At 42.8% G+C, this 17,051-nt stretch overlaps 1 protein-coding gene across 8 annotated transcripts in view; it reads left to right on the forward strand.

The window, feature by feature from the left end:
• Nucleotides 1–17,051, forward strand: part of ralgps1 (Ral GEF with PH domain and SH3 binding motif 1) — a 315,193-nt gene that overhangs the window by 35,720 nt on the left and 262,422 nt on the right. For 6 of the 8 annotated variants that reach the window (XM_049604029.1, XM_049604030.1, XM_049604028.1 and 3 more), the window contains 2 exons: nucleotides 7,677–7,781; nucleotides 14,888–14,938. In XM_049604029.1, coding sequence (XP_049459986.1) covers nucleotides 7,677–7,781; nucleotides 14,888–14,938 — 156 coding nt within the window. Of the gene's footprint in view, nucleotides 1–7,676; nucleotides 7,782–14,887; nucleotides 14,939–15,430; nucleotides 15,528–17,051 lie in introns of all 8 variants that reach the window. The other 2 variants (XM_049604033.1, XM_049604031.1) reach the window with 2 other exon arrangements.

Genomic DNA, 17,051 nt, shown 5'->3' on the forward strand with positions numbered 1-17,051 from the left:
GCTTTTCCTCCTGATGATATATCTCCCCAACAATGGCAGCAGTAGCACCGAATCCCATTCTGTGCATTCAGCCTCAGCTGAGCACTATTTACCGGCTACGCTGTCAGTCAGTGTGCGGGCTGGAGAGGGGCGGGGGGTCCCCACTCAGTATGGTAAACGAGTATGTGTGTAAAGTTATGAGAAAGAGTCAGAGTTTGGAACGGAGTCTTTTACCCCCTGGAGTGTTACTGGAGTTTCTGGAGTGCTCAAATAAACGGGCCTTTTTCCCGAGCGCTCCTCTGGTCTCCTGCTCGTGAGGGATTCATTACAATATCGTAACATGGTTTAGATTTCTAAATAAACATTCACCTCGTCGCTAGATAGACCTACTCCTGAAAAAGTCGTGCGCAAGGCTTTTTGTCCCTACGAGGCCGCCGTCATTTACCCGACGGGAGGGGTGAGCGAGTGAGCCCTGCAATCTAGAATTTGACCACTGATGTCACTGTTTTCAACCCATTTTACACACTGGCCCTTTAAGTTGATGACCTTAATGTTATGGAATGAGATGGTGTGAGACAATTTGGTTTTGGATAATTTGACATTAATGGTGAATGAAATAAGTATGTGGTCGGAGATGGGGAGATCAGCTGCAGAATACTTGGGGGGAACACCGGAGCAGCAGATGAGGTCCAAAGTATGACCTTTTGAGTGGGTGGGAAAATCAATAAACTGCTGCAACCTGAAGCTGTCCAAGCAAGAAATGAAGTCTTTGGTGAGGTGGTTATGAGCATTGTCTATGTGTATGTTAAAATCACCAAGCAGAATTATATTGGGGAGAGGGAGGAAATTTGAGTGAGAAAAGCAGAGAATTCACTTATGAAGTCAGAGTTGGGCTTGGGTGGACGGTAAACAGTGGCAACTATGGTTGGAGATGGACCATTCAGTTTTATGGCAAGAGACTGGTATGCTGGCACAGAGAACGGCGAGACTTTCCACCTCCCCCACAGCCAGTGGCACGGGGCTGACAGGTGTAAACAAACCCAGGGGGAGTTGCTTCCTTTGCCCAAATGTGAGCGGATGTTGAATAGTCCGAAGCAGAGATCACTGTAGTCGCTCGTGTATGGAGTGTTAGCTGACCTATAAAAAGAATAAATAAGGATTTTGTATACAGTATGGGTATGGGTTATTGCACAGATTGAATATTGCACAGTATAAGTGATCAAAGCAGTGAGTGGCGAATATTGGACCATGAGAATACTGATATTGCACCGTATACAGATATTGCCTAGTATTAAACTCACATTCAAAATGAAATATTGCACAGTGGGTGGATAGAGGGAAGTCCGGGGGTTGGGGGGGTTTGGCTATGAAGTCAGTGCATGTGTGAGTTCAGGGTGGTTATGGCTTTTGGAAAAAAAATGTTCTTGAGTCTGTTTGTCCTTGTACTGATGCATCTATAGCGCCTTCCTGAGGGCAGCAGGTCAAACAGGTCAAATCCAGGGTGGGAGCTGTCCTTGTTGATGTTCTTTGCCCTGCTGAGGCAGCGGGAGGTGTAAATGTCCATCAGGGAGGGAAGAGGGCAGCTGATGATCTTCTAGGCTGCCTTAAATACCCTCTGAAGCCTCTCCCTGTCTGCCATGGTGCAGCTGCCGTACCATACTGTAATACAGTGCGTCAGCAGGCTCTCGATGGACGAGCGGTAGAAGGTCAGCAGCAGGTTCGAGTCCAGGTTGTGCTTCCTGAGGACCCTCAGGAAGTGCAGCCGCTGCTGAACCTTCTTGATGACCGCTGTGATGTTGTCTGTCCAGGAGATGTCAGCGAAGATGAGGACATAGAGAAACCGGAAGGTGTGGACCCTCTCCACACACTCGCCGTTGATGTACAGGGGGGCTAGGTCGGTGCTGTGCCTCCTGAAGTCGACAATGATCTCCTTGGTTTTCTTGGTGTTCAGAGCCAGGTTGTTCTCTGAGCACCAGGCTGTCAACTTCAGGACTTCCTCTCTGTAGGCTGCCTTGTCTCTCTTTGAGATGAGTCCAACTACTGTGGTATCGTCAGCAAACTTGACGATGAGGTTGTTGTTGTGGGCTGGACTGCAGTCGTGGGTGTAGAGGATGTAGAGGCAGTACAGGAGGGGGCTTAGCACACAGCCCTGTGAGCTGGTACTCAATGTGCGAGTGGAGGAGCAGTGGGGGCCAAGTCTCACAGTCTGGGGGCTGTTGGTGAGAAAGTCCTTTATCCAGGCACATGTGAGAGGGGGGGAGAGTGACCAGTTTATTTATGAGAATGTCAGGAATGATAGTATCGAAAGCTGAGCTGTAATCCACAAAGAGCATCCGGATGTAGCTCTGCCCCTGCTCCAGGTGGCTTAGCACAAAGTGGAGAGCTACGGTGATGGTGTCCTCTGTGGATCTGTTTGGGCGACAGGCGAACTGGTAGGGATCAAAGTCTGGGGGGAGATAGTCCTTGATGTGCTGGAGGACCAATCTCTCGAAACACTTCATGGTTTCCGGAGTGAGGGCCACAGGACAGTAATCATTTAGGCTGGTGATGGGAGACTTCTTCGGCACTGGGATGATTGAGGCTGATTTTAGGCAAGACGGGATAACTGCCTGGTTTAGGGAGAGATTGAAAATTCTGGTGAAGATGAGGGTGAGCTGGTGGGCACACGTTCTGAGCACCTTACCAGGTACTCTGTCAGGGCCGGCAGCCTTCTTGGGGTTCACTGCCAGGAGCACCCGTCTGACATTGCGCTCCCTTACAGTGAGTGGAGTAGTGCAGGAGCCAGGTGAGGTTGGGAGCAGGGCTGTAGCAGATGAGTGCTGCTGTTGTGATGTTTCAAAGTGGGCAAAGAAGCAATTTAGCTTCTCTGCCAGCAGCGCACTCAGGTCTTCTGTCGTCACAGCACAGCCTCTGTAGTTTATGATGTCTTGTATGCCCCGCCATACCTCCCATGCATTGTTGCTGGACAGGTGGGACTCTATGCTCCTCTTATGGTCCGCCTTGGCTTTTTTAATTTCACTTTTCAGATCGGCTCGAGCAGCCGTGTACAGAGTCTGTCACCTGTCTCCTAGCAGAGTTTCTCGGTTGGCGGCGAGACGCAGACCAGATGGAGTTGATGGAAGAGGAGTCATTAATGTTGAAGCTCCGTTGGGATGTATCTCTGGCAAGGAAGATGAGCGACATCAGGCAAGAGCTGCAACACCAGTGATGGGACAGCCGAGTGGAGGCAAAGCCTCAGAAGCTCAGCAGCCGAGTATTGCTGGAGCAGGGATGTTGAGAAGTTAATCTGAAAGACCAGGGCAGTCCAAAAGAATATAGACCACGCAGCCAACCTGTTGATCCACATTCTGGCTCAGCAGTTGGATCCACAAAGCAGGAGCAGCCAGTCGAGGAGCGAGGGTGTCATAGGTAACGTTGATGTTAGGCTAGTAAAGCCTCCTGAATGTGGGATAATCCGATGTGATATGTGATATGATGCTAGAATGTGAAATACAAGGAGCAGCATAGGTCGGGGGTGGAATGATCATCACAGAAGTAGAGATCGCAGTTAAATGAAGTTAATTAAAAAGCCAGAGAGCAGCAGCAGTGATTCACGCCAGCGTTCACTCAACCGGAACCCGTTATAGCAATGAAATACTACAACAGTGCCATGGCAAGGGGGACCCAGGACGCCAGGTCAGTAGGGGGATGTTATCATCCCCCCCACAATGCAAGACAGTGGATACAAACAGCGTCAATGAAAGAGCAACTGACCTGAGAAGGAAGATCGTGAGCAAATTAGAAACCTGGAGCCTCTGACAAGTCCTGAAGCTGAGTTGCCAAGTAACAGCAACAGTAATCCTGGAGATGTTTGGATACAAGATAAATATGGTACATAAGAACCAGTACCCCTCATGAAAGAGACGGTTAGAAGCCAAGATAAAGGCAACACGGAGAGAGGTTCGCCAAATAGCAGAGATTCACAGTGGTAATGTGGTGAATAAATGGATACCAGCTACAAGGCTGAAGAGATACACCAAAGAAGTAGAAGCCTGGAGAATAAACAGGATGTTCTCCACTGAACTAGCCAAGGTGCTCTCTCAGTGGCAGGGAAATAACAGCAGGTCAGACCCCTGAGATGGAAATATGGACATATGGGCAGACTGGAAGGGCATACAGGAAAGAGAAGCATCATACAACACTGATGCCCAATGGCTAGTGGACCTAAGAGCTAGCCACAGCAGACAAGGCAGACATCCAGGAAAGAGTGTCAAAGATGAAGAGCTGGACAGCACCGGGCCCTGATATGATCCATACATACTGGCTGAAGAAGCTAACTGCACTCCATGAACGCTGAGCAGCACAGATGAACCAGCAGCTAAGGGATGGAGCCCACCCAGAATGGCGGACACAGGGCATGACAGTCCTGATCATGAAAGACCCCCAGAAGGGAACCATCCAACTACAAACCAATAACCTGTTTCTCCACAACATGGAAGCTTCTATCAGGCATCATAGCGGCCAAGATAACTAGGCATATGGGCCAATACATGAGCGAGGCACAGAAAGGAATTGGCAGTAACACCAGAGGAGCCAAGCACCAGCTACTGGTAGACAGAGCAATCGCCTGAGACTGCAAGAGCAGGAAGACCAACCTGTGCACCGCCTGGATTGACTTTAAGAAAGCCTTCAAGAAAGCCCACAACTCAATGCCACACACATGGATACTAGGATGTCTGGAACTATACAAGATCAACAGGACACTAACGGCCTTCATAAAGAACTCCATGGGAATGTGGAAGACGACACTAGAGGCCAACTCAAAGCCGATTGCCCAAGTCAACATCAAATGTGGCATATACCAAGGGGATGCACTGTCACCACTGCTGTTCTGCATAGGCGTGAATCCCCTCAGTCAGATCATCAAGAACACTGGCTACGGATACCAATTCCAAAGTGGAGTAACAATTAGCCACCTGCTCTACATGGATGACATCAAGCTGTATGCCAAGAATGAGTGAGAAATCAACTCATTGATCCACATCACCAGGCTTTACAGCAAGGACACAGGGTTGTCATTCGGATTAGACAAGTGTGGCCGGATGGTATCAAAGAGGGGCAAGATGATCAGAACTGAAGGAGTTGAACAACCAGAGGGCAACATAGGAGATATCCAGGACGGCTACAAGTACCTTGGGATCCCACAGGCTAATGGAAATCATGAGGAGGCCGCAAGGAATTCGAACACAACCACCAGAGAGTAAGGCAAGTCCTGAGGAGTCAGCTGAATGGTCAGAACAAGGTCCGAGCCATCAACATGTACGCACTGCCAGTCATCAGATACCCAGCCTGGATCATAAGCTGGCCAAAGGAGGAGATAGAGGCCACAGATATCAAGACAAGAAATCTCCTTACCATGCATGGAGGGTTCCACCCCACGTCCAGCACCCTGAGGCTATGCACTAAGTGGAAAGAGGGAGGGATGAGGACTTGTGGGCATCAGAGCCACTATCCAGGATGAAACAACCAAAAAACAAGTGCTAAGTGAATGCCTCAGACAACAGAAACCGGATGAGGCCAAAGAGGTGGAGGAGCAAAGAACATGGAGAGAGGAGCCCCTACATGGTGCATACCACCATCAGATAGCGGAAGTGGCTGATATCAAGAAGACCTACCAGTGGCTGGAGAATGCTGGACTGACGGACAACACGGAGGCGGTGCTTCTCTGAGTACACTGTCCCAGCCTCCATCTTTCATCCTGCTACTATGTGCTGGACTGTCTCAGGGGCTGATAGGTAGATAGGTAGGTAGGTAGGTAGGTAGGTAGATAGATAGATAGATAGATAGATAGATAGATAGATAGATAGATAGATAGATAAAACATCATTACAAATGGGCTATCTATGCTAATATTCATGGAAATCTTAACAATAGTTGAGGACAAATCTTGCTCTGGAACAAAGTATGAGATGGATGGATCAGCTTTTCTGCACAGCTAGCACTGTACTCATCAGGACCAAAAAGCTTTATTTTCTTCCACATTGTCTCTTTCAAAACTTCTAAAAATGACTTGTTTTACTTGTCTTTTTGTGTCCCTGTTGTTCTCTTTTTCCAAGTAAGGATTTAGAAAAAAGTCCTTCTGATTTTTGTTGATGAAAATGCTGGAGCTGAGCCTTATTAACCCAGGAAGGACAAAAAGTCAACATTCAAAGCACACTGAATCAATGCTTAATCAACAGGCACAGGAAAAGATGACATTTATGTAACATTATCATAATTTGAAATGGGTAATATGCAAGGAACAATGTATCTGTTTTTACTTAGTGGTGTTCTTGATTCACTGTAATAACCCAGTGAATCACATTATGTAAGTAATTTTTTATTTCAAAGTATCTGCAGTTGCGTAAATCTACACTTAAAATGGTTTTAGTATTTGCATTTTGGATGATACTGTATATGCCTTGTAGTTTTGATGTCTAATCCTTTGTTTTTTCCCTTTCATTGTTCTCTCCTGTCTGTATATGACTTATAAAAGGTGCCATGTGATGTTTTATTATAAACAAACATTTCTGTCATAGACAGTGTTTCTCGCCCAAACTCATTGTGTATGACTGAGGTCTAATAAGTATTTTTAAATGTATTTCTTCCTTATAAAACATTGTCAATGTTTTCCTGTACATTTGAGCCCTGTATTGTTTACATCAAGTTCACTGGCTAGCAGTCTTGATCACTTAAATAGTGTAAAACTGTTGGCTGGAATCTGTACCTACATAAAAACATGTCTCAATTGCAATAATAGTAACTGTTATAAATGGCCTGGGTTTATGGGGTTTATGGAATCATGGAATTGGTATAGATAGAAAAAGATATAATACGTATATATCCACAATCCAAAGAGATAATAAATATCATCAATATCAATATTCACAATAAAATTCCAACTAAATCAGGCCAAACTGGTGGTCAGAGGGACATTTTTAAGTAAAAGTTGTACTAGATAGACAAGATGCCTGAAGATGACCAAAATCCTAACAAGGAATTATTCTTTGATCATTAATGTCTAAACCATAGACTGTTTATAAAATGAACAACACATCTCCACTTCCTCCCACTGTACCAAAATGAAGCCAAAATATCCCAGATACAGGTGCTGCCACTGGAGACATCAATTCAAGCCAGAGTCTGTGCAGTAGCTATCAGGAGGTGGAGCTGCTGTATTGAGTACCTGACCAAGACAGTGATCATGAGCAAACCGATTGACACACTCCCAACAAACCAAACTTATCAGAAAAGCAAATACTCCGTCAGTGCATCCATCAGTGTGATAAGAACTTCCTAAAATGACAGAAACCATCACTGGGAAAAATTTATTTGACTGGACAGGCAGGGGCACCCCTAGAAGTGTTTTCATAGGGGTGGCCAGTGAAAATCTTGGGGTGGCACACCAAAACCAAAGGCAGGTGAAGCCAAAGCCATCATAGAGGCCTGACAGTAGCAGGCTTAAAAGATTTTTTGTTAATCCAGTGCATCAGCTGTAGAAGACAATTCAGGAATCTGAGTAGAAAAATCAGTATTTTAAAATTATTAAAATCAGCATTTTGCAAACTTTATTGCGACAGTACACAGTTTCATGACAAATGTTCTCCTTGTGGTCCTTGACAGCTGGTTACATAAGTGGAGAGCAGTTACTGTGATGAGTGTGTATGTGTGTGTCTCAGGCCAGCAGCAGCTCTGACTCTCTGGATGGACCTTGCGTAGATTATGCTAAAAGCTATGATGCAGTCGTCTTTGATGTGCTGAAGGTGACTCCTGAGGAGTTTGCAGTGAGTACGCTTCAAATGTCATTCATTATTTGTGTCCTTACCTGGAAGACCCAAGTGTACAAATAAAATACTTTCTCAGCAATGTCAAGGAGAGAAAGAGTATTTTAAAAGTTGTTTTAAAGTAAAGGTATTTTCTAAACTAAACCAACAGTTTAAGAACCACTGCTTTAAAAGATATGTAATTAAAAAGTTGGAAACACTTTATATTAAGGTACTGTAATAAGCGCTAATTAATGCTTAATAAGCACCAATTAACCCGTTAATGAGCACTTGTAAGATGTTTACCATTAATAAGACTATATAGGCTAAGTGTTAATTATAGCACAATTTACACAGTTATTATTGCATATAGGAGCATTATAAGCACTTAATAGAAACTTGATAACAGTTAATAAAGCTATCCTAAATATTAAAGGAGCAATAAGCGAAATTCATCATTTCTAGATTGAAGGAATTAAAAAATTGCTATGTGAAGAACTAGAGGTGTAATTTCATCTGGAGTATAGCATGACCTCATACACCCTCTCTCTGTGTTGATCTCCAGCCCCTTGTTTACAAGTCGGTCTGGCTGCGCGTTCATGTACGTTCATGTGAATGAAGAAAGGCAAAGCGCTAGCCTCCCGTTGTCATTCATCTCAGCTAACGGCTGGGCTCAACCGGGCATGTCTGCAGCGCGAGCCCCGTAGCAGCTCGCCCCCCTGTTAATCAATTACAGTGGCTCCACTGGCAACGGGAGCGGCGCGACAACTCTATTTTACGCGGCTCTTCTATTGTTTATCCGTGACACTGTGTCCGTGGCGGACATTTGAAAGCGAGTAGATAATAAACAGTACAGTAAACTTGTAGATAACTCAAATATATGTAATAACTTAGGTGGAAAATGCTTTAACATTTCATGCAGCCTACATGCAGCCTCTCGGCTCAGCAAACGGTAAACAACCCCGCTGGCTTCTCTACGTGTCGCTTCCGTACGCAGTCAGTGGAGCCCAAACGAATACGCTGCGACGCTACACTGTACGTTCGCAGCCGATGGAGCCTGGCCATAACATTGCATGTAAAAGTTATGCTAACTATTCTACGAAGTAACATTAATATGAATCACAAAACATTTTGAAACTTACCATTGAGTGACCACCTGAAAGGAATCATTTTCAGCTACTGCTTTGTCCTCTGAATCATCAGAGGGCTCAAACATGTACGGCTGGATTAAATTTGTGGCAGCCATTGCTGAGCCAGGGAGATGTCAATCAAAATGAGGGAGCTGTCAATCAGAGTGTTATCTGCCACGCCCACTCTGTCCTGGCAAGTGGTCTAAACAGCAAAATGAGCTGTTTTTAAATCAGGTTTTCTAATAGTTATTAATGGTTATTTTCACTCAGACTTTTGTGGATGATTAATGAGACACTCGACTTTGATATAATATATGCATTTTTACTATTTCAAGCTGTGTTTCCAAAAGCTTTAAGCACATGTCACTATGTCAATTCAATTAAATTTAATGTTACAATCATAGCATGGGTTAATGTCCGGAGCTTGAGTTATTAGCGGCTCGGTCCCAGCAATGGGTCAGGCGTTTTGGTTGTGTTAGGTGAGTAGCCCGGCAGCCCAGCTAACATTTGCAATTAGCATTGTAAAATGTAGCCCGGCGGGCAGCCTGGCGGCTGTGTTTAGCTATTCCCCTGCCTACTTCAATGATGATGGTCCCTGTAATAAATGCAATATATTTGCTGAAATGGAGGCGAGGCTCAGTGACTAGAAGAGCTGGTAGAAGCGCTCCATAGCTGCAAGCTACTCCAGTAGCCGTAGTAGCTCTAGTGCTAACTCTGGGAGCCAACGCTAACATTTCTTTCTTCTCTGTGAGCCTGCCAGGCTCCACGCTAGAGCTCGCCGGAGCCAAGAAGCAGGCTCCCGGAACGTTAGCAGGGCAGCTGACTGGTGCTAACGCTAATGTCCCCACGCTTCTCGGCTCCGACTCACCCAGCCTGGCGGAGAAGCGTGGGGACGTTAGCACTAATGGGCTGCCATACTAACGTTTCAACTCTTCTCCGTGAGACCGTGAGCCCGGCTCGCGGCTCAGTTGGAGTTGGAGCGTTAGCGTGGTAGCCGAGTAGTAGGGAAATAGCTAAACACAGCAGAGACCGAGAGTGAGTGAAAGACATTGCTAATTGCTAAACTAAGCTGGCTGTTAAGGTTTTATTTCCTCGCCCCTGTGGCGGTGATGTTGGAGAGCTGAGATAGAGGGAGGAAAGGCTCATGACACACTTTGTTTTGCTCTACAGGCAGTGCACAACAGCGAACCTAGCGGTGACACGATTTCGCTTATTGCCCCTTTAATTAATAAGATGTCTATTAACATTAATTATGATTTATAAGTGTTAATTATAGAACAATAACTACATTTATTATTGGTTTATAAGACACTATAAAACCCTATCAAACAGTGTCGTATAAAGGTTATGCTCTCAGGGCTTGAAACTAACGGTGTCCCGATGTCCCGGGGACTATAAAAATTGCTACTGGGACACAAAGATGATGTGTCTGGGACAATTCCAGGACAGCAAAAAAAAAAAAAAAAAAAAAGTCTAAGCAATATCGAAATGGTTATCGATACGTATGGGTATCTGAACGTTGCTTTTGTCGCTTGAATAATTTCAATAAAAACTTATGAACAGCAAAAATACAGTGGCTTTTGCTGCAACTGATCTGGCGTCACACGCACGCACATGCACACACACAGAACTCAATTCGCTGCATGACGGTCACGCTGGGTGCCACTCGCCAGCCATGCTTGCCACTCCTCATCAGAGCACAGAACCTAACAATGCTGAGATGGTTGAATAAACTGTTGCAAGCCCCTCCAGTGCCGCTCCAGTTGGAGTAGGATGCGACACTTGGCTTGGGGACTCTGAAGACGATGTTTCATCTGTTTCTGCCGCTGTGGTAAGTTACATTGTTAAAGTAGGCTATAGGCTAACGTTAGCTTGTTGAGTTTTAGCTAGTTCTAGTTCTTTGCGATAGCTAATACTACCAACTCAGCTAATCAAATACATGATGGCCTTACAAAGTTATAAAATGTGACTGTGTGTTCTAAATTTTGATGTTTATGATAATGACGGTAACGTTACAGTTAATCAGAAGAGGTGTACTCGGTTCATTCATTCAATAAATAGGCTAGCAACTTTAGCTACAGTGATGAAGGTCATGCTTGAACTAGCAGCCAGTCATGTTTCTAATTTCCTACAGGTAAGCTGAGTATAATGAACACCCAGATAACAGTAGTATGTGTTAGCAGAACCTTAACTGTGTGTAACTGTGACACTCAGAGACATTGACTTTGACTGCGATTAAGAGAGTGTGTGTGTGTGTGTGTGTGTGTGTGTGTCACGGCTTGTGGAGGGTGCCACTAGAAATAGCTTCGGTAGCTAAGTGCGTTGCTAATGACATTCTGTGTGAGTTAAAGTGAGTGAAATGTGTGTGAAGATGCATATGGTTGAGATACAAGAGTGACAGTAAATTGTGTGAAGCAGGATGAGCAGAGTGAATGTGTTAGGAGCATCGATGAGCTATGTGTTATATTGAGCAGGCTAATGGATATAGGCTGTGTCATGTTCATGCTAGTCTGAGTGGGCGGAAGTTCGCTGCAGAGATCAGCCTCTCATTGGGCGGAACGAGCCACCTGCTGAAGTCCCGCTCTACCACCTCCGGTTGTGTAGCAGTTTTCAACCGTTTTCAACACGTCCTTTACTAACTTTTGCGATGTTTGATCTTGCGGGGATGTAGCCATTTTTCTGCCATGGTTCGCGTCCTGTAGGTGATATTTTTGTGGGCGTGTTACACCAAAACCTGTTCTCCCCCCCGGCAATATTTTTGCAAGCGCACCGTTGCTGTGGCACCGCCCAGAACGATTGTGATTGGTTGAAAGAAGTACAAGCAGCCGGGTTTTTTTTTTCTTCTCCAATCTCAAAGTGAGAGTCGGCCCAGCCAGACCTTTCTTTTCTTGAGAAAGGTCTGGTGAGTGAGACTATTTTCATGCTAACTCCTGCTGATTTGCTAACGCCATAGCCTGACTTCATTCCTCTCTGTCAGTAAGGTTAAAGGAGCATTTCATACATTTTGGCAGTTGAAGTTTGTATCAGGCTCAGTGTGTAAGTGTTTTATTATCACTCTTGTGAAACCATTGTGAGAGTAATTCAGTGCTAGGCTATGGATTAAAAACAAGGGAAGTTAGATTAAATGTGTTTATGGGTTTAATTCTGAGCCTTCTCTTTCAGAAGGATGGACTGACATTGCAGATGGTGTCTGATGGACTGCAGAAGATGACTCTGGCTCTTGTAGCCATGCAGGTAAACAAAATAAACTCCCTTGAGAGGAATTAATATGCTACAGTGCATGTTTAGCAATCGTGACAGTAAAAGTTTTGTTCTTCTGTATTTCAGACAGTCCTAGGTCAGCATCTGAGTCAGTTCCTGGATGAAGTGGGACCTTTTCCCGGAAACACCTTCTCTAGTGTAAAACTCAACAGGAAACAAGTGGATGATGATAACTTCCACAAAGTGAAAGATAAACTAATCAATGGCTTCTCTGACAACCTCACCACACGGCTTGGCAATCTTGATATGGGTGTCTTGAAGTCCACTGCCACCATGTTTGGCCTGAAGACATCACTGACCTGGCCACCTTTGGCCTGGCCGATGTTGAGACTTTTGTCACTGACTTTCAGAAAACTGATGGATTACAGGGAGCTTTGTGGAACACTGTATTCACGCACAGTCAATCTAAGTAACAAAACTTTTGAAAAGCCAAATGAACTCAGATCTGTCTTTTTTTTTAACTCAACTATTAGGGTTTCCAATCCTTTTTCCTGTTTTTGACAATAGTGGTTGCATTAAAAATCAATATGAAAAGGAAATATGTCCTTATGTTGTGTTTTCACCACCATTGGAAGGCTGAAGTCTCATCACGAGTGAATAAAGCAGCTAACTCTGAATCAATCTGCTCAAATGTTTAAGTTCAAATAACTCATGTTTGTATGCCATTTTGAAGAAATGAGATTCCCATGATCCCTTGCTAAAGAAAATAATAACATACTAGAGTGAAAAGAATGCATCAGAGTTCTTTAATGTTGAAATAATAATTGATATCTGGATGTTGCAATAGGTGCATAATTAATAGAATTATTAACTTCAGTGAGTGCATAATAAAGAGTTTATGAATGTCAACAAGACACTGTTCCCACTTTAGATCCAGTAGCTGCAAAGATGCATTATGAGCTGTTAATAAGTGCATATTAATAATTTATTAACCTTTATACGACACTGTTCCCACTTTAGATCCAGTAGCTGCAAAGATGCATTATGAACTGTTAATAAGTGCATATTAATAGTTTATTAACCTTTATACAACACTGTTCCCACTTTACATCTGGTAGCTGCAAAGGATCATTATTTACTATTAATAAGTGCATAATTAAGCATTTATTAACCATAATATGGCATTTATATTAACTTCTTATAGTCTCATTAATGTTAATAAACAACCTATTAATTTCATTTTATAGGGTCTTATAGTGTCTTATAAACCAGTAATAAATGTGGTTATTATTCTACAATTAACCCTTATAAATTTTAATTAATGTAAATAGATATCTTATTAGTATTTAGTATAGGTTTATAAACTGTTACCAAAGTGCTTATAATGCTCCTATAAGCAATAATAACTCAGTCAGTTATGCTGTAATAAACACTTAGTCTAGTGATATTAATGTTAAAAAGCATCTTATACCATCTTATAAGTGCTCATTAACTGTTAATTAACTGCTTATTAAGCACTAATTAGCGCTTATTACAGTATCTTAATACAAAGTGTTACCAAAACATTTTTGTCAAGTTTGTATGACAGCACAAATTGCAGAAGGGCTGGGTGGAGTGGAATATAGATGCTCAACAAATGGAAAGATCAGATTGATAGTTTATATTATTGGACCGATTTAGCACTATTTCAGTCAGAATTCTACATTTCATGTGACAGCACCATTTGCTCTGTAATACACTTAGGAACATTTTTGCTAAAAAGTTAAAAAGGATGCTGTGGTGCACAGGATAAAGAGCTAGGGAAATCCAACATCTCCTGCATAAACGGCAGAATATGGAGTTCTGACCAGCCAGTCTGATGTGTGTGTGGAGGTGTATGGCTTCAGTTTGAAACAGCCTTGTGTTCCTAACATGTGATTTAATGAAGGTAAACACAGTGAACAGTGTATGTAACGGCACTGCACTCTGCTGTGGCACTTCTTAAATCCCAGTGCCTTGAGATGTCTGCAGAGGTTGAATGAACTGAAGGAGAAACTTTTTGTACTGTTGAAAGCAGCTGTTAACAACAGATACTGGAAGAATCACTCATCTTCATTTAGAGGGAAATTCAGACAGATTCACCAACATCCTAAAATGAACCATGTTAAATGTGCATTTTTAAAAAAAAAAGACAAAAAAAAAATTAACAGGCTGGAAGGTATTCAACTGAAATACAGTCAGGTCCATAATTATTTGGACAATGATACAGTTGTCATCATTTTAGCTCTGTACATCACTACAATGGGTTTTAAATGAAACAATGAATACCTGCTTAAAGTGCAGACTCTCAGCTTTCATTTAAGGCTTTTTTCAAAAATGTAGTATGAACCGTGTAGGAATTACAACCATTTCTTCACACAATCCCCCGACTCTAAGTGCTCATAAGTATTTGGACAAACTAACATAATCATCAATTAAACAGTCAGTTTTAATACTTGGTTGCAAATCCTTTACAGTCAATGACTCCATATTAGCTTCAAATATTGTGTCTGCTATAGTGACAAATAGAGAAAGTGCAGGTTTAGGTGCTTCCAATAAAGCTTAAACATTTAATCAAGATGTTTATGTTAATTTACAGTATTTGATATTTGATCTTGAGCAGTTATTTCCAGCCCAGCATTTCCACTTATGACCAATAATAATGATAATAATAAAAATAATAATTATTACATATTATTATTATAATAAGTATATGTACCATTTCTTTAATGTCCTTTATGTTGGAAGATGATACGGATTTCTTTCTTGTTATGTCAGAGCCAGATCACTCTGATGGATGCACCAGTCTTCAAAATGATACATCCAGAGGTAAGCCTGACCCATTTTGTCAAGTGATTAGTCTCCTGAGTATCATTACCACTTAGAACTGTCAACACCACATCTTATAGGAAACCCATAGCTCCAGCTGTGGTGTACTGTTTGAGGAGTTCATTTCTGGTAGTTCATGTCATGTCATATATATATATATATATATATATATATGTATAATATGTGTGTGTGTGTATGTATGTATACATACAGTCAGGTCCATAATTATTTGGACAATGATATAGTTGTCATCATTTTGGCTCTGTACACCACCACAATGGGTTTTAAATGAAACAATGAATACCTGCTTAAAGTGCAGACTCTCAGCTTTCATTTAAGGCTTTTTTCAAAAATGTAGTATGAACCGTGTAGGAATTACAACCATTTCTTCACACAGTCCCCCAACTTTAAGGGCTCATAAGTATTTGGACAAACTAACATAATCATCAATTAAACAGTCAGTTTTAATACTTGGTTGCAAATCCTTTACAGTCAATGACTGCCTCAAGTGTTGGACACATAGACATCACCAGATGCTGGGTTTCTTCCCTGGCTTCAGCAAGAGAAACGCATGCTCAATTGGATTCAGGTCAGATGATATGACTTGGCCATTGCAAAGCATTGTTTTGTTTAATATATATTTTTCCTCTCATGCCATATAAATTGTTTACATATTTTGCTGACAGTTAAGATGCACCAGACAAATAAGCTTTGTTCCTGTAATTTGCTTACATATTTTGTTCATTTAAAATAAAATTTTCTGTTGCTGTGCCAATCCCTTGCCCCTTTAATGTGAAAGTTTCATTTTAATATAAGATTTTGGCTGTTAACATTTTGGTATGATAAGGAAGTTACAAGATTTAGTGAAGTTATTTCAATATATCTATTTTTTGGACATTTTACAGCGCTTGAAAAAATATTGCAATATTATCGTTTACCATGATAATTTGGTCACTATAATCGAGATATCAAATTTTCCATATCGTTACATCCCTAATACATATTTGGCCAGTCCATCACATTCACCTTCAGCTTCCTCAGCAAGGCAGTTGTCATCTTCTAGGTGTGATTTGGGTCATTATCATGTTGGAAAACTGCTTTGCGGCTCAGTTTCTGAAGAGGGGCGATCATGCTCTGCTTGGAATTCATGTTTCCTTAACATAAAAAGGTGAAATAACTGAAAACATGTTTTATATTCTAGTTTCTTCCAAATAGCCACCCTTTGCTCTGATTACTGCTTTGCACACTCTTGGCATTCTCTCCATGAGCTTCAAGAGGTAGTCACCTGAAATGGTTTTCCAACAGTCTTGAAGGAGTTCCCAGAGGTGTTTAGCACTTGTTGGCCCCTTTGCCTTCACTCTGCGGTCCAGCTCACCCCAAACCATCTCCATTGGGTTCAGGTCCGGTGACTGTGGAGGCCAGGTCATCTGCCGCAGCACTCCATCACTCTCCTTCTTGGTCAAATAGCCCTTACGCAGCCTGGAGGTGTGTCTGGGGTCATTGTCCTGTTGAAAAATAAATGATCGTCCAACTAAACGCAAACCGGATGGGATGGCATGTCGCTGCAGGATGCTGTGGTAGCCATGCTGGTTCAGTGTGCCTTCAATTTTGAATAAATCCCCAACAGTGTCACCAACAAATCACACCCACACCATAACACCTCCTCCTACATGCTTCACAGTGGGAACCAGGCATGTGGAATCCATCCGTTCACCTTTTCTGCGTCTCACAAAGACACGGCGGTTGGAACCAAAGATCTCAAATTTGGACTCATCAGACCAAAGCACAGATTTCCACTGGTCTAATGTCCATTCCTTGTGTTTCTTGGCCCAAACAAATCTCTTTTGCTTGTTGCCTCTCCTTAGCAGTGGTTTCCTAGCAGCTATTTGACCATGAAGGCCTGATTCGCGCAGTCTCCTCTTAACAGTTGTTCTAGAGATGGGTCTGCTGCTAGAACTCTGTGTGGCATTCATCTGGTCTCTGATCTGAGCTGCTGTTAACTTGCTATTTCTGAGGCTGGTGACTCAGATGAACTTATCCTCAGAAGCAGAGGTGACTCTTGGTCTTCCTTTCTTGGGTCGGTCCTCATGTGTGCCAGTTTCGTTGTAGCGCT

The sequence above is a fragment of the Epinephelus fuscoguttatus genome, linkage group LG18 (assembly GCF_011397635.1).
Source record: "Epinephelus fuscoguttatus linkage group LG18, E.fuscoguttatus.final_Chr_v1".
Lineage (NCBI taxonomy): Eukaryota > Metazoa > Chordata > Actinopteri > Perciformes > Serranidae > Epinephelus > Epinephelus fuscoguttatus.